The 20959-nt window shown below is 41.8% G+C and overlaps 1 protein-coding gene across 1 annotated transcript in view; it reads right to left on the minus strand.

Annotated features, from left to right (window-relative positions):
• The window catches only part of LOC100541969, a 77095-nt gene that overhangs the window by 9074 nt on the left and 47062 nt on the right, over positions 1-20959 (minus strand). Inside the window, exons 15-20 of the mRNA XM_010710994.1 lie at positions 18889-19061; positions 17313-17387; positions 13828-13925; positions 10329-11667; positions 2710-2807; positions 310-402 (exon numbers count right to left, since the gene is read on the minus strand). Of these exons, the coding sequence (XP_010709296.1) occupies positions 310-402; positions 2710-2807; positions 10329-11667; positions 13828-13925; positions 17313-17387; positions 18889-19061 (1876 nt within the window). The remainder of the gene's footprint in view (positions 1-309; positions 403-2709; positions 2808-10328; positions 11668-13827; positions 13926-17312; positions 17388-18888; positions 19062-20959) is intronic.

Raw genomic sequence — 20959 nt, forward strand, 5'->3', positions numbered from 1 at the left:
TTTCCTTTTTCTCTCTCTGTCCTTCAAATTAAATGTGTTCTACTGCTATTGCCAGTCACTAGTGCTCCTTTTCATGCACTTATGCATAATTACAAAGCTGTGACAATCTGCTGGGGCACACTTGGACTTGTCACACAGAGGTGTGAGGTCCTGCCACATGAATCTTACTGCACCTGATATTTTGGGTGGATTTCAGTGTGGTAGTCAGTGAGCTCTAGTGAAGAGTAAGGGTGCAGAGGAGATATTTTCTACCCATCCTTGCCAAGCACTCCTGGGAGAAAAATGTCCATTTGTGAGCTACACTGTCACCTGTGCTTTGTGAAGTCTTTTCAGCTCCTCTTGTTTAATCAACTGTTTTGTCTCCTTCTCCAGTTTTCTTCTCCTTCTAAGAGATCTTTTAACCTAGAAAAGGGAAAAAAACAACACCAACACAACAACAAACAATCAAAGTACAAGTATGCCACTAAATGCTTCCACAAGCCTTTCCTAGAATCACAGTATCACTAAGATTCAGAGAGGTCTCTGGAGATTGTCTAATCCAACTGCCCTGCACAAAGCAAAGTAAGGCACTGTAAGTTGCTTGGGCAACCTCACTGAAATGAAAATGTTTGTGTAGGGAATATATTCAAGCTTCTCTACATGAGCTTTGAAACTTTACAGAGTCCTCTGCAACACCAAGCATGAAGTGTCTTTACCAATAGAAAGGTTCAAATGATAGGGAGGACTGTACACAAAGCAGCATTGCCTATGGCGTGTGCAGACATTATGTGCCTGAGGGAGAAGCCAGGCACAGGCAGTGAGAAGCACCAGAATAAGAAAACTCAACCCCACTGCTGGAGTAGAAAATTCAGCCTGAGGTGTGAATGTTATCTTTGATGGTTCCAGTGAGCGTTACATGTAGAAACGGGTCTTCCAAAATCTAGCTGGTTTGATTGTACCTCACACCTGTGCAGTGCAATTGAAAGTGGGAAGAGAGCAGGCACTGCAAGGCTGCTGGGGAAATGCTTCACCTTGCTCTTGGTCTAAACTCTCTGAAAGTGCTTCAAGGCTGTGGTTTTCTCAGTCAGGAGTAGACAGGGTATATGAGCACAGTAGACAAGATGGCTGAAAAACTAACAGGCCAGGAAGCCACTAGCATTTTTTTCACAAAGTTTTATCAGTGATAAATAGTGGCACTGGATAAACAGAGGTACTTGGAGGTAACTTAGAGAGACAAGGTGAGTGGGTAGTGTGCATCTAACACTGCAACCTGGGAAGTTGTTCCTATTCAGTTTTCTTCCTGTCTCTCCTGTCTCTCTCCTTCTCCTTTTTTTTTTTTTTGGTGTGTGTGTGTGTGTTTTATTTAATTCACCATCATATTGCCTTATTAAATACCATCTTCCCTGTAGCACTCCTTTAGTTTATAGAAACACAGCAGAATTTCTTCCTTTTTTTTTTTTTTTTAAACATGTGAGCTTGAGAAGTCTTAATATTGATTATCACTCCTTTTTCCTCCCATGCTTCTAAGTAACTGGTATTTTAAACAATCAATTTTATTAAAGGTCACTGTTTGTAGGGTATCTCACAGCTAAGCAGCTGAAAGACTTGGCCACATGTCAAAGCCCATTTCCCCAACGTCACTGTCCTGAGCAGACTACTGTGGGCAAGAGAATGAGAGCTGGGGGACTTCCATGCTGCCTCACAGTGCCAGACAAACTGTGGGGAAAGTGGGCAACAGTGGTATGAGGAAGAGAACTGAAAATGCCTATGTGCCATGAAATATTTCATATCTGAAGGTCTTCTCTTAAAAATGAACTGAAGGTGCTCCAGGATAACAGAAAGTTTAAACGATGGTTGCTCCTACATTTGTTGATAACTTTTCCAAAATCTGCTTTGCTTCAGGGTTTCTGCATCTTCTCAGTGCATCCTTACCCAGCATCACTGGTGGGATATGCAGCCAAACACTGCTGCATTTTGCTCTGCATTGCTTCCTCCAGAGTCGATTCTCTCCTTTTGCCCTCAAAAGGCAACAAATCAAAGGGCCACCTTACACTATTACTTCCACTTACTTATATTCCCTCTGCAGAAAAAGTTAAATGTTTATCTGATGAGCTACTCAGGCAATAAAAGCTGCTTCTTCAGATCAGAGTTGGGTATCAAGAATTCACTGAAGATTTAAATCCATTGCTCCAGGAAGACACAAGAGCTGTGTTAGGGCTGGGAGATGCCAGTGTACAGCATGTCCTTTCCATGCACGTGGTCTGGGTGTGACTTTCCAGCTCATGTAGCCATGCTGATTAAGGTAAACATAGAGCTTTTCATGCAATCTGCCTGTATTGCCTCACAAATGAAGTTGTATTTCCCCACGGGAAATCCGCATCTGTTTGGTTTAATTTTTTCAATGGTTTGCTTGTCGGGCTACATATTAAAGCCACTTACGAATACTGCTTCAAAGTGGTTTCAGTTAACCATGTCTGTTTGTCCAATTAAGACCTTCTCCATCAATACTGGTGTAACCTGGGGGAATTACAGATTCAAGGAGGAGAAAGAAATTTTCATGTTCATCTGTCACAGTTTTAGTGTATTTTACATCCATGGCATGTAACCCTCGCTGATAAAATGTTCCAATCCCCATTTAAAGAAATTGTGGAGTGCTTTAGAACAAAGTCATATGAATGTTAAATATATTCCAACTGAAGAAATGCATTTTTGCTTCAAAGAAAAGGTTACCTTATATGTTAATGAAGGCTTAAATTCAAATTCATCTTCATCAGAGGAAGAAGTAAAATACTCAGTGGTCTGTTTCCTGACAGGTGGAAGTTCACATCCTAAGAAGAGGGAACAAAGCCATTAAAGAGGCAAAAAATACAGTTCTTTAACATATACAGACACTTTGCACCTGCCCCAGGTCCTAATCAGCAGCACCCAGAGCAATTTGGAAATTTGGCTCACTGCGTTAATTGGATTTTGGTCACTGTCAAAAACCCTGTCTGGTCTTTTTTTTTTTTTTTTAGGTATTGTGGACAAATAAATTAATTCCTTGAGCCCTCTCCTCATAGCATGCTGTTCTGAATGCATTCAACATTCATTAAAATGCATATCTGAAGTTAGCCATATTACCCAAATGATTGTGTAAGGCTCACTATACAGTGTAATTGAATGCAAAAAGTCTGAGCCAGCTCTTAAACAAATTACCCTTATGTGGCTTGTAGCATCTGGCACCCATTTTTACTACATGACATCTGCTCAGTGTAAAATAGTTGGCGTCAGAATGTCTGGTCATAGAAAAAAATCACAAATGTAATCAGAAGCAAATGGACTATGAGAACAAGGCTTTATCACACAGCCTCATGCAACATAAATATTTAATTAATTATGTCTAAACAAACGTCACTTATTTTTGTGCTTTAGGAATATTATCACATCATTGAACTGTTGATTAAAATGCCATAATAAGTCAGGAAAATCCATACATCACAACAATGCATTTCATAAGGAAAACTCAAAGGCTGCCTTTAGAGGAAGCATGCTTTCAGAATTACAAATTAAATTACATTTAATTGCAGCAATTTTATAATGCCTGTTTTCCCAGCATCTTGTTTCAACTGGGTGTAAATATTTGAATTTCTTCTTAATTTGTCCAATTCATAGCTTCATTCTCTTTATTTAAGAAAATAAAATTGCTTTTGGAACATCTGTCTCTACAATTCAACCTGCTACAGGGTTAATGATTAACAGCTGGGCAACATCTTGGAAACTGCATTATTTAAAGCCAGCATTTATTTATTTATTTTTATCTTCTAGGTAACAGTTAGCTTTCTATGTGCAAGTTGCATTCAGATTAAAATCACTTCCCACTCGTTAAGTGGGAATGCTTCTTCTTTCTTTTGCCTTCTCCTTCATCTTGGTCCTGAGACGGCATTTTTGTCTCAAATCCCGATTTAAAATCTGGAGCCAAGAAACATGTTCATCCCAAGAGGTAAAGCAATTAGAGCAAATCCAAGTAATTTGAGACAAAAATTCTGATATTTCCCCCAAACATTTCATTTTTGGAAGCACCCAGTCCTTGCATTCAGTGGAGCTGCAAGCTCAAGGGCTTTTTGGCAGGACAGCAGGGACAGCCAGCCTTGCCAGTGCAGGAGACAGAGGAAGGCATGGGCAGTATTGCATTCACTATTTCTTTTGAGGAGTTAATTCACCTATCTTGCATTTCCTTGTACAACCAAACAAGCACAGTAGCTATCCTGCAGTCACACTGAGGGTGAAATCAAATTCCATAATATGCAATGGGCAAACCTTCTGGGGAGCCCTGGGAGAGCTGGCCATACAAGCAATTACACGCTCCCTTTCTTCTCCCTGCTCTGGGAATAAGCGATGGCTTCTCCATGCCCTTCTCTTTGAGCAACATCAATAATTTAAGCAGTGTTACAAAGTCTAGAGAAAAATAGACTGCTGAAATATACCAGAGGCACCTGCCCCTCCTCAGGTGTGTGTCTTTCTGGAATGGAGAGAGGATTGCTGACATCTCCAAGGACCTTCAGCAAGAGTTATCTCATGAGCATGAGGACATGGAATAAATTCACATCCACAGCCATGTCAATGCCTGTCAGCTAAGAGAACCATGTGTCAGCACTTTGTTCTGCAGAGAAAAGCTATTTAAGCTGCTCCAAAACAGCTAAACAGCCTGTGAAGGGATGCTGCATCCAGAGTCTTGGGAGTCAGTGGCCACCAGAAGCAGCTGCCAGGGAGTTCTCCACCTGCAAATTCTCCAGGAAGGTGAGCCCTGGGAACTCACTCATACACACTGTCCCATAGCCTGAGTTGTGTGTGTTGGGTTATGGCTTCTGCCACATGCACTGCGCGCATATTTCACATCACCGAAGTTCTCCACTAATACAACATGGAAAACTGAAAACCTTGGTGCTCCAGAGAGACATCCCATAAACACACAGCGAATAGTGAAAAAACTGGAGTAAGGAAGGCAAGTTTTGGCTTTCAGATGCATGGCACTGCCACATTTTGGGGTATAGAGTTAGTGAAACAGTGCCTTACTTCCAGCAGTGAAGAGGCAGACAGCCACTCTGTGTCCACCTCAACTATTTTTGCTTGGCTTCTTTCTTCCAGGAAAGAGCAGAAAAAACATACTTGAAATTGTCCTGATTTCAACTTCAAGACAATAATAACGAGCATAGTAAGAAAATACTTCAATGAACAAACTGCTTTATGCAGAACTAGAAAAAAATCATTCTAATTTTGAAGAAACCAGTGTTCTGCATTACAGCATCTACCTATTCTACTATAGATGCCTGAGCATTAAGCTTTCCATTTACCTTTTTTCCAGAGGGGTGGAAAATTTTGCTGCCAGCTGTGGGAATTTAGACCAGGAATTTCCAGGCAATGTTCTACTTCGGGATTTTACATTAATTGCTCATTTAAATTTGAAATTTAGAATTGACATAGTTAAGTTAGATACAAGTAATTTCTTTCTTCAAATACTTCAAATACTCTCTTCAAATTCATACTACATATTGGGCTACAGCTTGATACATCCTCACTAGATAAAGAGGAGGGGAAGGGGGGCAGTGGCTGCTCCCGACTCCTCACGTACCCCCAGCCTTAAGGCTTGCTAGCCACTGAGAAGCTCTCAATGACATACATGTTTTCCAAATACTGACTCAACTATTCTTGTCTTTCTTTCTTCCTCCATTTCATTTCTTCAAAATAGGAGTTATTCTTTCCTTATTTCTCAAGAACTCAACCATCTCCCTCCCTTCCAAATTAATCTATGTTATACTAGAGCTTTTCCTTCCCAGCTAACATGTCTTTGGATGGGCAAGAACAGTGAGCTATCTTATTAATTCTTCATTAGAGAGGAAAGGAACATATGTTTCTGAAATTTTTATTAAATCTTTCTCGCCTTATATTTAACAGTAACTAATAGGAGTGCCATCAAAAGACATTACCAGCATGCCTAATATACAGCTGTCAAGTCACAGGGAAGTCACCATTAATTGTTACTATTATTAATTGTAATTGGTTCTAACAGCTACACAGAATACATCTCAGAGTAGAAAGCTGGAGAAAGTCTGCAGTTCTTGATACTGGGATTTGACATCCTCATGTATGCATGTAGTAAGATACAAGATGAACTATGTCTGTAAAGCTACAATTTCTTCTACAGCCAGTACATTATAGCTTGGTAATCTAAGGGTGAGTCTCAAAGATACTTTGTTTTGGCCTAAGGACCCTGGTGCTGGATGCCATCAGTAGGAAAACCCTCACTGCATTCAGTAGGAACATGTGGACTCATGTACAGTACTTTTGCAAATCCCTCTCAATATCCAGGCTACTGGTTTTTCTGAAAACCTGAGGTTCTCTGGAGAGGGAAGTGTCATAAAGACATGTTGAGAAAGTTACAGCTTCAGTAGGAGGAGGAAGCTGACTACTGACCATCCTGGAGATTTACAGAGGAAGTCCCACTGCAGAAATTATGCATATCACAGCTCACCTCTGCTTCCTGGAAGAATTTTGTGTCACACTAATGACTGTGGTTTAACTACACCGAAATTCTTGAAACAGGAACTATTTTTATAGCAGAATTTTTATAATGTTACATTAATCTGTCGGCTTCCTATGTAAATGTCCAGGATTTGCATATTTTTATAAGGTTATAGGAGTTAATCATGGCCCTTGAGTACTTCAGTGTTTTACAGAAGAGAAAAGCAAAAGGACACATCTCCTAGGGCAGTGGTGTCCCAAGCCAGATAGGAATTTGCATCAGGTAGGAGATGAAAGAAAGGCAAGAAGAAATCAAGGGCGATTTGGCTCCAGACCTCTGCTTTTCCAGAGATTTTTATTGGGATCTCAGACATGTAATTTAATCTTCTAGCATTCTCTAAAATATGAAATCACTGAAATAAGAGTGTCCTAGCTGACACAAATATTGCAAACATTTTCAGTTGTACAAAGATGCAATAATAGGAACTGTGCACAAGACTATTTGCAAATAATCCCTTTTCAACCTAAAAGTGCACAAAAAATAGCAAAGTGAGTTCATAATATATTTAGTTTTTTTGTTAATCAGTTGAACCAGTAATTCTGCTTAATTAAATCAGCCATGTAAACAACAAACAGCCATAAATTGAGTTGCAATAACTCTCATCTACTCTGAAGGACAATTCTAAAAATGTTTTCATGCAACTCCTACTCTAAACCCTGTATCTCACTGCAAACATACCTGACAGTTGGCTACTGCATACAGCCATCACCAAGAGAAGGCAGATGCTATAGTAACTGCACTTCTGTCATACAAACTGACTTGTTCTGGTTCTCTCTAAGCTGTTTTGTTGTTGTTTTTGTGGTATTAAAGATTTTTAATACCTATAAGTAAAACAGGTCTTTGGCTGTTATTTTTCTTTAAGTTTCAAAAGGGCAAGTGGGCTTAAATGAGATCAGTTAGCCACCAGACTGACCGGTTTTATTGATCAAATTAGAACACCTGGCTGTTTGGGGACACCTGTGTATTCAAATAGGATTTTTTTTAAAAAACAATTTCTCACTGAAATCAGTCCATGAATTCCCACTACTTTAGTAAGGAGAAATAACTCTCATAAAACAGAAAGAAAGTGTTAGCCAGAAAGACTTTAAATCAACTCTGGATAAGAAGCTGAGATTACTCATATGGAATATGTAACTTCAGGAATAAGCTTGAATGACAGGCAATCTGCTGCTGTCTTTTTCATCATGTTGAGTTTCAGTTGGTGGCTGAACAGTTGGCAGGAGATGACAGAAGGTAGGAATACAGTTTTAGATTGGACAGACATCTGAGTCTGAAATGCAGAAGTCAACTGCACAAGGAAGACATCTGGACATGTATTTGCAGATGAAGTAACAGATAAGGCATAGGGAAAGATGAGCAACATAACATAGAAGTAATTGTGTGGAATGGGACTGAAGGTCCTTCTCGTCTCCCTCCAACAGTGGATGTCTAAAAAAGCACCATAAACACTGGGCAGTCATGTGTGATTTGTCCCCTTAATAACTCACCCAGCCTTCAAGCACGTTTTCAGTTCAGGAGCTCTCTGAACTGAACATGGTTTCTACACACTTGGATAATCCTCAGTGGATTTCTCTTCAATGAGCTTCTCCAGTCTCATCTCAATCCCAGTGACTTTTATTACTCAGCTCATTCTTTGCCTCCACAACCAACATCCCATCGAGAGAGAAATCAGCAGAGTAGTGAAAGACCCCCAGCATACTTGCACAGAACAAGACTGTCTGGCCCTGAATAAGACAGAAAAACACTACTGCAAAGAACCAAGAGGAATACAAGCCAAGTCTCATTAAACTGTTCCTTGAAAGGTGCTGTATTTTTTTTTCTTTTAAAGAAAATAAATTTTCTAAGATCAATGGTAAACTGTAAAAATAAAAATCAAGATTTGTAACATAACAAACTCATCGGCAGTTCATGACTGAAGTTTGCCAAGCCTGGGCCTCAGACAAGTGCCAGGATGAGGCAAACTACATTTCAGAGAGCAAGCACTTGGCTCTCTACTAATTTGATTTTCCCAAAATATGAATGTTTGAATAAGTTCAAGGGGCTGCAGTGTTGAAATGTTGAAGATGCCAGATTACTGGGCAAATGGCTAGATCCAAGCTGCATTTTTTTCTTCTGAATTGAATTCGCAATGCCCATGTTCAGTGACTAATAATTTAATGATTCCTCTTTCGGCTTGCACAGAAGAAGAATGCAGCACATTATTAAATCATCATGTCTTCAAAATTTTAAAAATGCAAATAAAGTACAGTATTGTTCAAACCTAACAAGAATCTTTTTCCATTCTTGTAGGAATTGAATGTATCAGTTGCTGTAATATATTTAGTTAAGAACAAGTCAACTTGGCTTAGTCTACAGGTGATGACTTGGTACAGATTCAGAAAAAGCTTTTCATTTAAGGCCATAGGGTGACACGTGTGAATAGCACCAATACTTTGTGGCCTCAGGGCAGCCCTTAACACATCCTCTGGCTTAATGGGAAAGTGTGGTTTTGCAAGTTGCAAGATAAGGAGGCTCCAAGACTCTGATCTAAAAGTCCAGGAATGAGAGCCCAAGTTATTCTGTCAATTTCAGTGAGTATCACAAAGGGGATCTGGCAGCTCAAGGGGAACATTTCAGCAACTTTACACAGTCTCCATTACTTGTACAAGTATTATTTTACATACAGATCATTATTTTCATGCTCAATCTGGGTTACAATTTCATAAAATAAGACACAAGTAAGAATGCCAATAAAATTCAACAGGTTATGGAGTTACATAACTGCAGCCTTCTGCAGTGGGCTGTTGGAAAGATGGATTTTGGAAAAAGGCAGGTGTATCTCTCCTACCTCATTTTATATCTTACTGTGTGTTGCACTTAATTCTTTCTCAGCCTACGCTCAGATTACACCAGTTGTTCTTGGTCTGACATCAATATTTCTTAACCTTATCTGCAGTTTTAATATTAAGCTTTCTCTTGCAAGCAAACATGAAAATAGATGCCTTTTAATAACTGCCCAAGTAGACTTGCAAACAGGTCATAGCAGGTCAGTAAGGTGGTGTGGGTGGTACTTGGGTTAAGGTGGGTGGTAGTTACAGGGGGTGGTTCTGGGTGGTACTTGACGGGTCACAGTTTCATGGGGCGGTCGCGTATCAAGGTATATAAGTAGTTGTTGCACAGCATTAAATTGGCACTTGAGCTACACCCTATGGTGTGCGTCTCTTGTGTCCCTGTGCTGGGTGAGTGCAGACGATAAGGGCACTGATAAGCTGTTGTTAGTTGGGCTGGAATTGCATGGAGGTTAGCAACAGGTGCTATCTCCTCTCAAGAAAAGGAGTGGGGGATATTAATGACATCACAACGCTCCCAAAAGCATGCCTACAGATTGGTCACTGTGATGGTAAGCAGGATTGAAGGGACATCTGCAGCAAAGCTTCTTACTGCAGCCCAATTGTTTCAGTACCTGAGCTTCTCATGGAGAAGATACCAAACATACTCCACACTGCACTCAGTGTCATGACAGCAACTGCTCTGCATACCATCCCATTCTGCTCTACTGCTCCTACTTCAGCATGTTTTCCTGTCTCAAATACATCTGAAGTAAGCAAACATGGGTCCAGCATGCTGTGCACTGCTTGCGTATTCACCTTACTTCTGGCAACAGCTTTAAACCAGAAACAACTCCAAAACCTTAAGGAAGATTTATTAAGCCTTCCTATGTAGACAGTAACTATAAAAGAAACATAAAACATGACAACAGATCAATCTTATAAAAAGTGCTAGGAATAAATAATCCCACTCAGTTTCTCACCTGTGGAAGGATAACGTAGCCTGTCTTCTGCAGAATGGTCCTTCATGAAAGGCAGAGATGACATGAAGAAATTTCCTTCTCTTTCACAGATCTTACTTCTTAGTCTCTCAAAGAGTGAAAGACTACCCTTCTGTGCAGAGTCATGCAGACTGTCCTTAGGGGTGTTCCAGGGTTCCTGAGATGAAGCAAGAGGGTACTTTTCATTACATATTAATACATCATCCCTGGAAGCCACTGAAGGAGTTTCATTAAAAGTGAACTTTTCTAGGAGTCCTGGGACATCCTCCATCCTAGTGCAAGTTGGTTTCTGAGGTATACTAGGGGTCTTGGAAGGCCTGCTGTGAGGACTGTAGACTGGGAAGGACACATCCTTAGTGTAACCACTTGGAGATCTCTCTTCAAAGCTGGCAGAAAACTGAGAAGAACTTGAGAGAAGGCTCCCATATCCTAAATGTTCTCCTGCCTGCTTCCCTACTTGAAGCTCCTGTGGCTGACTGTTACTTGCTCTGTTGTTGTTAGTGTTCCTATGGCCACGAATACTAGGGAAGCTGAAGAAAGCTTGTTCTGAAGAGGCTCTGGTTTTGCTGTCTGAATCCTGCTTTAGTCCTTCTGGAGATGAAGTTAGAGGTTCCAAAATGGACCTCCTGATCACATTGGCAATGAGCCTCAGTGGTGATTTTGGCCGGCCAGCTGAATGCTCCTTAGCAGTTTTATCTGGACTCCTCGAAGCATCTTCTATGCCAGCTGGCAAAGCTGGTGGCACATCATCTACAAATAAGAGAGGCACAGGACAACCAGGTGACTTGAAAACACCTCTTCTCCATTCAGTATCCTTCTCCTTTGAAATCCCCAGCATTTTTTTGTTTTGACACTGCAGTGTGGTTCCACCTAAGTACACCTCATTTGAATCACATATGGCTTGCTGTTCTATGCAAAGAACCAGCCTTTTTTTTGCTTCCTTTAGCTCTTGCTCAAGCTTTTCTTCTGGGTGCCTTGTATTTTTCTCATCTTTTTCTTTCAGATGCAGAGATGACATCACTTTTGTATTCCTATTAAAATCTTCTGATTCAGAGGTATAATTCTTTTTTACTTCATTCCAGCCCTGGCCTGTATATGTCCCAGTGTCACCATCTATATCTTCACGCTCAGAAAAACCAGCAGCCCATGCCCCATTCCCAGGAGAGATCTGTGGAGAACCTTTGACCTTGCTCTGAAATGGACAACGAGGCACGTGGGGATGGACATCTCGAGGCCTCTCTCTGGCTTTTCTTTGAAATTCAGGGCTGTAGGGTTTGACATGTCCCCTCGTAACTTCTGGTGGTTTCTTGTAAGAAGCCAACTGTTAAATGCATGAAAAAATATAACTGTGCCAGTGGAAATAAACACAGTTTAGTGCATCTTTTATGTAATACTGTAATCAATTTCAATCTTAACTTAATACTAGAAATTAATTTTCATGTTTACTGTGTACATCCATTCACGAACACATGTAAATGGCAATAAACTAAGAAAAAAAGGTTTTTTTTTCCATAAAAGAATAATATTTCTCTAAGAGTGGAGAACTAATGCTCTACTGGAAGATTTAATAGCCTACAAATAATGTAACTCATACTAAGAATCTGCCATCTCTTTATGAATTGCCTTTAATGTTTTTCTTGGAAAGAAAGAGACCTAAATATGAGAAAATAACCAAAAGTGAATCTGCTCTATTCTCCTGTGTGCATTTCTGTTGCATCATGTTAGAATTTACAGAAAGCACATGCGGCCATAATCCATTCTCTCCAACTGCTTTTATAATACTGCATACTCACATAATGCAGGTTGTAATGGATGAAGTGACCCAGAAATAACTGTAAAATGTAAGATGGTAGTTTAAACAATTCAATTAGTTTTCTTTTATGATGACTTTTCTTTTGGTTAAGACTTAAATTCATTATTCCAAGCACTGAAATCTTCTGTAAATAGTAACAAGAATAAGTGTCTACTTTACAAAAAGAACAACTCTAGAGATTTTTTAACTTTTTAAAAGTGGGGCATTTTATCCCCAATACTGTATGATAACTATTGGCTAGAATATTTAATGTCTGTTTCCAGTTCTGTGCCAGACTCCCAAATTCACATGGGTATAGCCAATAATCAGACTTCTCAATTCCTAGACACATAGGAAGGTAACAGTGACTACCCTCTACTTTACAGCTGTGTTTGATGACTGAAATAAACATTGGCCAGGATCTCAGGAAAAAAATGTTATAAACAACAATAAACACATAAACACCTTCTTAAATTCTCTCATAAGAGCAAGACAAAGGCTTTCAAGTACTGCATAGCGAGTGGAAGCTGCAGCATGGTCTCACCCCTCCTTGTGAACAGCAACCAGACAGCATGTGCTGCTCTGCTCTCCTGGAATATTTCCTTCCTGGCCCTATTGTCCTAGACCAGAATACAGCTAGCACTGCGGATGTGGAAGACTTGATTTTTTTTTGTAATACAGAGCCTGAGGTCAAGCAATTCCAATCACTTCTGACCCAAGAGCAAGGACATCAGGCTAGGACACAGACGACATGGCCTGGCTCCAAGTTGCAAGGGGGACTGACTGTGCTCTGCTTAGGACTGTTGGTCACTACTGCTGCTGCAGTGCCATACTTGCAACAGGCCCACTTTTCCTCATCCTTTAAAAAAAAAAAAAGCAGAAAATACAAAGTGTACCCTAAGACATGAAGTAAGATGAAGATGCTGTGAGATGTATGGAGACAAATGCCTACTGCAAATTAGGAAAAGGCATCTTCTGCCCAATGGATGCAACAGTAAACATTAGAGATGGGCACACTAAGGGCTAAAATACCACACTAAAATACCCTAATTTCCAGTGCTAGGTTCCCCTGGCCAGCACTATGTAAGTCCTTTCTTGGTGTCTTACCGTGGTTCTCAGATCTAACCCACCACATAAGCTCTGCCTCCCAGCAGAGAGATACAGCAATGGAGGTTACATATAAGTGACCTGGGAGTGATATCATCTTACCCCCTCACTGCTGGTAACATGCACCATGTGAAGACCCACTTCCTGTCCAGACCTAGGAGACTGTGCACAGACCAACAGCCAGCTCCAAAGTACTGAGGATCAGAGATTTGGGGTTTGCTCTTCGGGAGGAAATTGTGGCACAAAACAAATCTCAGTGGCAACTAAGTCATGTGCTGTGAGAGAAGGGCAAGTTGTGACGCCTATGTGTTGGCTGACATAACACATTTGTATCCAAATCTCAGGACAATCAAAGTCTTACACACACAGGAAGAAAAAGTGACTTTGCCACATGATTTGGGTATGGTTATATCAATCAGAGCATCAAAATCTTTTCCCTGTGTATAACAAAAGTATAACTCCAACTTTAGCTCCTGCCTGTGAGGACCAAAACTATCTGAAATAGCAGAGGACACTCAGCCTGCTGAGAGCAAACATGTCCCAAGAGTAGTTAGGCTTGTGCTGCTCTGTTCTCCTTCTTACCTGTGCTTGGGGGTGATCCTCTCCAGGATTGCTTTGACAGCTGGTTGAGCTGTCCTTCCAGCATAGCCCAGGCTTCTTGTTAGACAGTAGAGGGAAATCTGCCAAAGACACACGTTTTTACCTTTGTATTATATTATTTTTATCTTAAATAAAGTTCACAATTAAAGAATGACAGTAAAAAGTTAGTCATCTGGATACACTTGTACCCTGAAGAGCTGACCTACAGTAATCAAGTTTATAGCCTCTCTTGCATGTGTGCACACTATACATAATACATGTTGACATTTTCACCAACGAACCTTCTTTTTCTACTTTCTGTCTGAATGAACTGAAACAGCTTTTGAGTAATGGGAAACTTTCTTATAAAAATCAGCGCACTTAAAAGAGCTTTCAGACATTCAAAACAGAGACAATCAAAACAACCAGCTACTTCTGAAGCCTTGTTTAGTTCTGAGAAACAAAGAAAAGTAGGTAAGTTCTGAGAGGGATGGCCATCTGAACACAAGAGACATGAGAAAGGCAATCACCTACAAGCAGTAAGTACAGAAGAAATTCTTCAGTCTCTTAAGTCAGGCCAAAGGACAGCATGCCGGCTCTTCTAGGATGAGGCAGAATAATTAATTTCCAAAGGTCTGGAACCAAAACTATCACTGGAAGAAGAAGTAGGTAAGTAACTTGCATCTGAATGGAGTCAGCAGATCTAATATTTGTGTGTGTGAGAAACGGACATAATAAATAGCCTTGGGATGATAGAAAAGTAAGCCTGACCCAAGATAATACCATGTCAAGTCTTGACGTGACAAGTATATTTATAGTTGAATTATTAACTCCAAAAACCCAGCTATTAGTTCTGAAACAAAGGCTCCCGGTGCAAACACTGGTTCTCCTACACAGAAATTAAAAGCTACAACAGGGCAAAAACACCACACAGGATACTGTTCCTGCATATGGGCTTCAGAAAACAGAAGATAGGGAAAGAGCCCAAATTTCCTTTCCTCTTGGTGTTTCACTTGTATGTTCCCAATCTTGATGCAAGTTGTTAATGCTCAGTCAAGAAGTGAGAGAGATGGTGAGCTGGAGTTCATTAAAGCACTCCTGTAGAGACCAGCAACAAGGGGCTGAACTGAGACAAATCCAGCTTTTATCACCCAATTAAAAAGGATACCACAACTCTGATCTGCAGCCAGTCTTGCTATATCTTTTTGCAAGATGAGTTTTCTAGATAGGGGGAAAAGGGGAAAGAAAAAGGAGAAACAGACCTTTCAAATAATTTCAGACATTCAGAGCCCAGTAGTGGTGTTCTAAAAAAACACCAACAAAACTTGGGCTCCTCCATTTTCACATTCACAGACTATCTCATCCTACCCCAGTTCTTACTTTCCACTAACAACATGATTTCCTTTCCCTTCACCACATGTCCCAGGACATCTGCAGATCTGTGACCTTCCTGCCCCATTCAGCTCTGCAGATTGATGGACATCTTCCGGCAGTTCCTAGGTTTGCCCTAGCCAGGGGATGTCCTCCCCTGGGTCTCCCCAACGCTTGTGAGATTGGAGAAAAAAACTGCACCCCAGCCTGGCTTTTCCATTACCACATATAACAGAGGAAATAGTTTTTCCCCTTTCTGCAGCCCCAGGGCTCCGTGGGACAGCAGCTCCTCCCATAGCAGCTCCTGCAGAGGTGCTTTAGTGAATGACAGGGCCTGTACATGTGAGAGTATCACTTCACACAACGTCTTAGCTCATTGTTGTGCAGAGATAATTGACTTATTCCCAGTGACATGCTGAACCTACATTTGCAGTTCAACATTCAAAACATGATTTAAAAAAATAAATCAGTCTCTAGGGCATTACAAAAATCTGCTTGGCACAAAGGCTCCTCACTGTGACCAAGATAACAAATGAGAGTGCAGCACTGTCTATGGATGCAAGATGGGGATTACAGATTTTGAAAGGTAATATCCTGTCCTGAATCTTTGGCCAATATAGAAATGACACCAATTTCCTTTCCTTGGCGGCATACCTCATGCTATTTATGAAACATATGTGTTTTGGGAAGTAAGTCTGAAAGAGACAGATTTCTCTTTAATGTGTCTGATGATCATATGAATTGTTGTAACTAAATATTAAGTGGATTAAATATAGAAACTATGACTTACAGTGTTCCTCCAGAGAGTAAAAAGTGCCTTTATTCTATTCCCAGTATATGTGGAATGTACTTTACACCTCATTTTAAAAGCATACTGGAAGTTCAGACAAATTCATGCAGCTTGTAGCTTTCCTCTCAAAGACTTCTGGCTCCCCCTAGAGTCCTTCGGAGGCACAAGATGTTTTAATAAGACAACGGGAAAAAAAATTGGCAAAAAAAACCCAACCCTAGGTAATACAGTTATTGACAAGCTGAAAATGAATCAAAATTAATGAATGAATCGCTCTCAGAGAGCAAGTCCTTCCCTGTGCCTCAGAGGTGCAGTTAATCCTAGGGAACGCAGCCCCATCCTGGTTTTTCTGTTTGTCCTTTTGCCAAAGCTGCCTCTATGAGGACAGCCTGTTTGGAGGGATGTTGAGCTTGGTGGGACTATCTTCTTCAGATCGTGATGTAGTCCTCTGAGCCATCTGCTGAGATTTAATGAGCTATCCCAGACATGTGGCACCAGAAGGACCACAAGGTGTGTAGTGGCAGCATTTATGTGCAGCTGAAGGTATCAGACATTGTTGTGAAGCTGGTGCCAGGACTAGGAGTAGATGTATCTTGCCTTTTTTTTTCTTTTTTTTTTTAGTATGTAAAGTTTTTCCCACGGTGGATACCTGCATATTATCTGTTTTATACTTCAAGTTGTCAGCGCTCCAGTCTAACAGACAGAATTGTTTTAGGAGATGTTGGTAAATGCACCCAGCTCCCTGCCAGTCCTGCAGGTAGAAGAGCTGCACTGAGGCGGCTGGCTGGCCCTGCTACAAGCAGCGGTGGTTTCACTGGGGAGGGCTGGGCAGCCCAGAAGGAAGACTGCTTAGACATAGCCCTGGATGCAAGAAGTGACTGCCCTGAGATTCAGAGGTGAATTGCAGACAGACCTGATTGCTACTGAACTCAGCATGTTCCTGTTTGAGTGCCATGGGCAGAGAAGGTTCGGCCCAAATCATACGGAACTGTCAGAAGAGAACCAGTAATGCTGGTTACTTTATTATCTAGGTGCTACAGTGGTAAATGAATAGGAGACATAATGTGAATTAGACATGGAGAAATAAATGATGTGTGGCTTCCCTTACTAGTCATAAAGACAGAAGCAATCACACAAAAGGAGAATTTGATCTTTTCAGGACAAGAAAGTGGAAATAAAATATCTATTGAGTTTTAGTCTAGCCTCCTCACCTTGCAACTCCAATTCACAATTTTTAAAGGAAAGGAGATGAAGAAACAGACATTTATGAGGAAGGATACAGGATGCAGTGCAAGTAAGAAGCAATTGCTTTGTAGGCTGTACTTACTCATTTGGATTTTTCTCCTCCAACTCTGATATTTATTTAAGGCAGTGGAGTGGAAGCTGTTGGCTCTCTGTAGCACTGAACAGAAGCAGAAAAGAGACATCAGCTCACCCCAGCACGGGGTCGGCCGGGAGGGGGCACTGCGGGGCTGGAAAGGGCCTCGGTGCGCGGGGCCACAGGGGCCTCTGCCCTCGAAACAAGGCCTCCTTATTCAGGAGTCAATTTAAAATGCGGTGCAAAATCCCCTTATTCGGTTCAGTTAAAAATGCACATACGGGGGTGGTGAGAGGCGGGAAGGAATGAATACTGGTGGCCCTTTACTGCAGTAAAAATCATTTTCCAGCTCTTCCATCACAGCAGAAGGCTCCTCACACAAAGGAGGCAGCCTTTGTGGGCTGCCCAAAGCCCTGGACAAGAAGTCAGAGGACCTGGATGCTTGAGCACCACATGTACCTCTGGTATAAAAACCCACCAGGGATGCTGAGAACACTGGTGTTTAACATAACTCTTTCATTTTAAACACACAGTTAAGTCAGAATCACCACTGCTGAGGAACATGTAAGATCTGACATAAAAGTTGTTTTCAAAATATCCTTTTCCACGTGGAGAAGAGCAGTAACACCAAATGCAATTAACAAATCCAAAGCCCCATCAAGTTTCTCAGAGTCCCAGTCATGAGCTATCAGTGCATGGGATGACCTGACAATATGGACGTAAGGCTGAAGGCACTGGGGGGAGGTCCCCCAAACCAGTTCCCCTGTGTACACCTGCATGTGCTAACTAGAGAGCTGCTCCCCTGCTCCACCCGCACACTGCACCAGCACAGCCGCCCTTGCCCCAAAGTGCTGGACAGCCCTTGGGCAGGCCTGTGCCCATGGACCGCTGCTGCCAACTCAGGAGGGTGTGCAGCCATTCCTGGCAGAGCTCTGGAGACACTTTCTGAGGCAGCAGGTTCTCCACAGATCCAACGCATCATCACGAGGCCCTAAAACATGGCAGTCCTTGCCATGGAGGCCCGACCTCCAGCTCCAGAAAGGAGTTTTCCCCTGGAAGCAGACTGCCCCTAAACCTCTCAACTGCCTCCCCACCAGTTTCCTCACTGTGCTTTCTGTGGACACAAATAGTTCAAGCAGCTATATATAAATATAAATGAACCAAACAGAGCAGAGCTTTCCAGTGCTTCCAAAAATTGCCCTTGCTTAGTTAATGCCACAAATATGGCATAGGCTGCTAAAAACATCCCAAGGTCTTACCAGACGGAGAGTGCTCACCACCCTACAGGCTGGATGTGAGGTGCTACTGCCTCAGGTGTCCCAGGAGCACTGTGTTTGGTAGTGCCTTGCAGCAAACTGTATGTGTTTGGATGCAATTCAACCAAAAGAAATGTTAGGATTCAACCAACGAGTAAAGAAGAAAGGAATGTGCAGAACAGTTAGGTCACCCAAAAGGCATAAATCCTCCAAAGTGAAGACATCGTTAAAGAATACAACCTGGCCACATCACTGGCAGCAGATTCTCCTTCACAATCTCTCCCTTCAACCCTGATTTCAGCTCCCCAGATGTGGGAGATGCCACTTACCATCAATGACTTTGGATGCCCTGGGGCTTTCCTCCGGTGCCATGGGGCTCCTGGCAAGCAATGTCCAGCGGCGCGAGGGACTTGGGCAGGTGGGGGGCTCCAGCAACGAGGTCTGTCTTTCACTAACATCAGAGCTGGAGGAGTTGCCATTAAAATCAAATTCCCCCTCAGAGCTAGGGAGAAGAGGACAAGAAAGAAAGAGAGATGGGGCAGTTCAGAAGGCACATTGAATGCAGGTGTTCATTTCCCCTTCTCTGCAACATGCATCAGCATCAGTGCTGACAACTGTGCGGTCTATAGAGAAATAGAGGTTTTGCAGTCAGAGCTGGCATCTTAATTTTGCATTTTTTGTTGTTATTACTGCAACCCTGTAGTTTACTGTGGATGCAATACAGCTCACAAATCCATATTCCCGCAACATCTCTGCTATCCAGATTCAGACCCATGATTGCTGCATTCAGTAAAGTACCTGGAATTCACCTGCTGCAGACAGCCTTGGCTTCAGTACATCAGTTAGCCGTGGGACAGCATAGCAAGTGCAAGGAGTGGCCAGAGGTGAACATAATTAAAAGTATGCCACACAAAAACCCAGAGTGACACATGCATTGTGACCTTGCCTCTGGGCGGGAGAATGACCTTTGCAGTCAGTTATTAGTCTTCTTTTTTTTTTTTTTTCCCAGTAATAACAGAATTTCTTTAATCTCTCAAAGCCAAATTGTAGGGAGTGCGCACTTTCAGGCCTTCTGATGTTGCCACAATCCCACTACCATAAATAAGTGTGCCACCATGCAATTCAGCCAATTTTTAATGAAAACAATGTTGCTAAGTTAATTCTTATATTTATTATGATTAGTAGTTGATGACTACTAGATGACTAGTAGTTCCACTTGAAAAAAAAGAGCTCATGCCTTCTTATGTTAGCATGATGGGAGAAAGCTGCTTCATATTTATGTAGCATTCACTTGTAGAAAGTAAAGATTAATTACAACAGCCCCAGGATAGAGCCCACACAACAAAGGAAGACATGCTAAAGGAAGGGCTGTGGATGGAACAAAACCTCTGTGGTTGGCTCAGGCTGGGCAGCAATTTCTGATAACTTGAGACTGTGTCACCCATGACCAATTCAGATATTGGCTGCACAGTCTGAAGCTGACGTACACATGGTATACATAGCAGCAGCCAGCCCTGTACACCTGCTTTGCCCAGATCCAAGTGGCATGGAGAGAGCTGAAGGGTTAGCAAGTTTCCTCTGATGGTTATACTATATACACTTAAATACATATTATATACCTATATTTATATATATGCACACACTTATTCATATATGTAAGTCTTTGATAGTTGAGATTGCAAGATACTACACTGATATTGGGCAAGCATCACACAAAAGAAAAAAGACATGCAACAAATACTGATAGGCACATTTCTATTTTAAAGAGCAAAACATCTATTTCCCTTGGCTGGCAAGGACATAAGTGCAGTAGGATGAGGCTCCTCCTTTGAGCTCTGCTTGATAGGCAGTCATTATTCACAAACAGTAAAGCTTGAACTGAAAGCTGTTTGACCAAGCCGGTAATTTTTCTGGCTACATACTCTGTCAGACCTTGCAATGCCATTTGTCACTTGCTATTTCACTCGCCCGACCTATTTAGGCAATGGTTCGCTGGCTGGAGCAGAAAGAGCACATGGTCCCTGAAGGCAGTGCAGGAGGCTGATCTCAGGGGTTCTGACACACACTGTTCCAGTGACAACAGCAGTGTCACCCTGGACAGGAACCAGGGCGCAAACCTCTCTGCAAACACAGGACTGTCACAGCTGGAGGAAAAGGAGCTGATCCCTCAGATCAGGGAGATTAGCTGGCTCCCCTCTCTGCATGCTGCTCATGTGTGAGACACAAACCGCCTCAGGGTATTAATGTGGACACGAACAGACATGCTGCAGCAAGATCTGTCCAATAGGCAGAAAACTCTACCCTGAGCTCTCATTTTCCTGTGGGGAGAGACGCCAGCAGAGATTAATCCTGTCCCTAAAGAACAATCTAATGTGCAGCAGAACACAAATATCGTTTCAA

The sequence above is a fragment of the Meleagris gallopavo genome, chromosome 5 (genome assembly GCF_000146605.3).
Source record: "Meleagris gallopavo isolate NT-WF06-2002-E0010 breed Aviagen turkey brand Nicholas breeding stock chromosome 5, Turkey_5.1, whole genome shotgun sequence".
In the NCBI taxonomy this organism is placed as follows: Eukaryota; Metazoa; Chordata; class Aves; order Galliformes; family Phasianidae; genus Meleagris; species Meleagris gallopavo.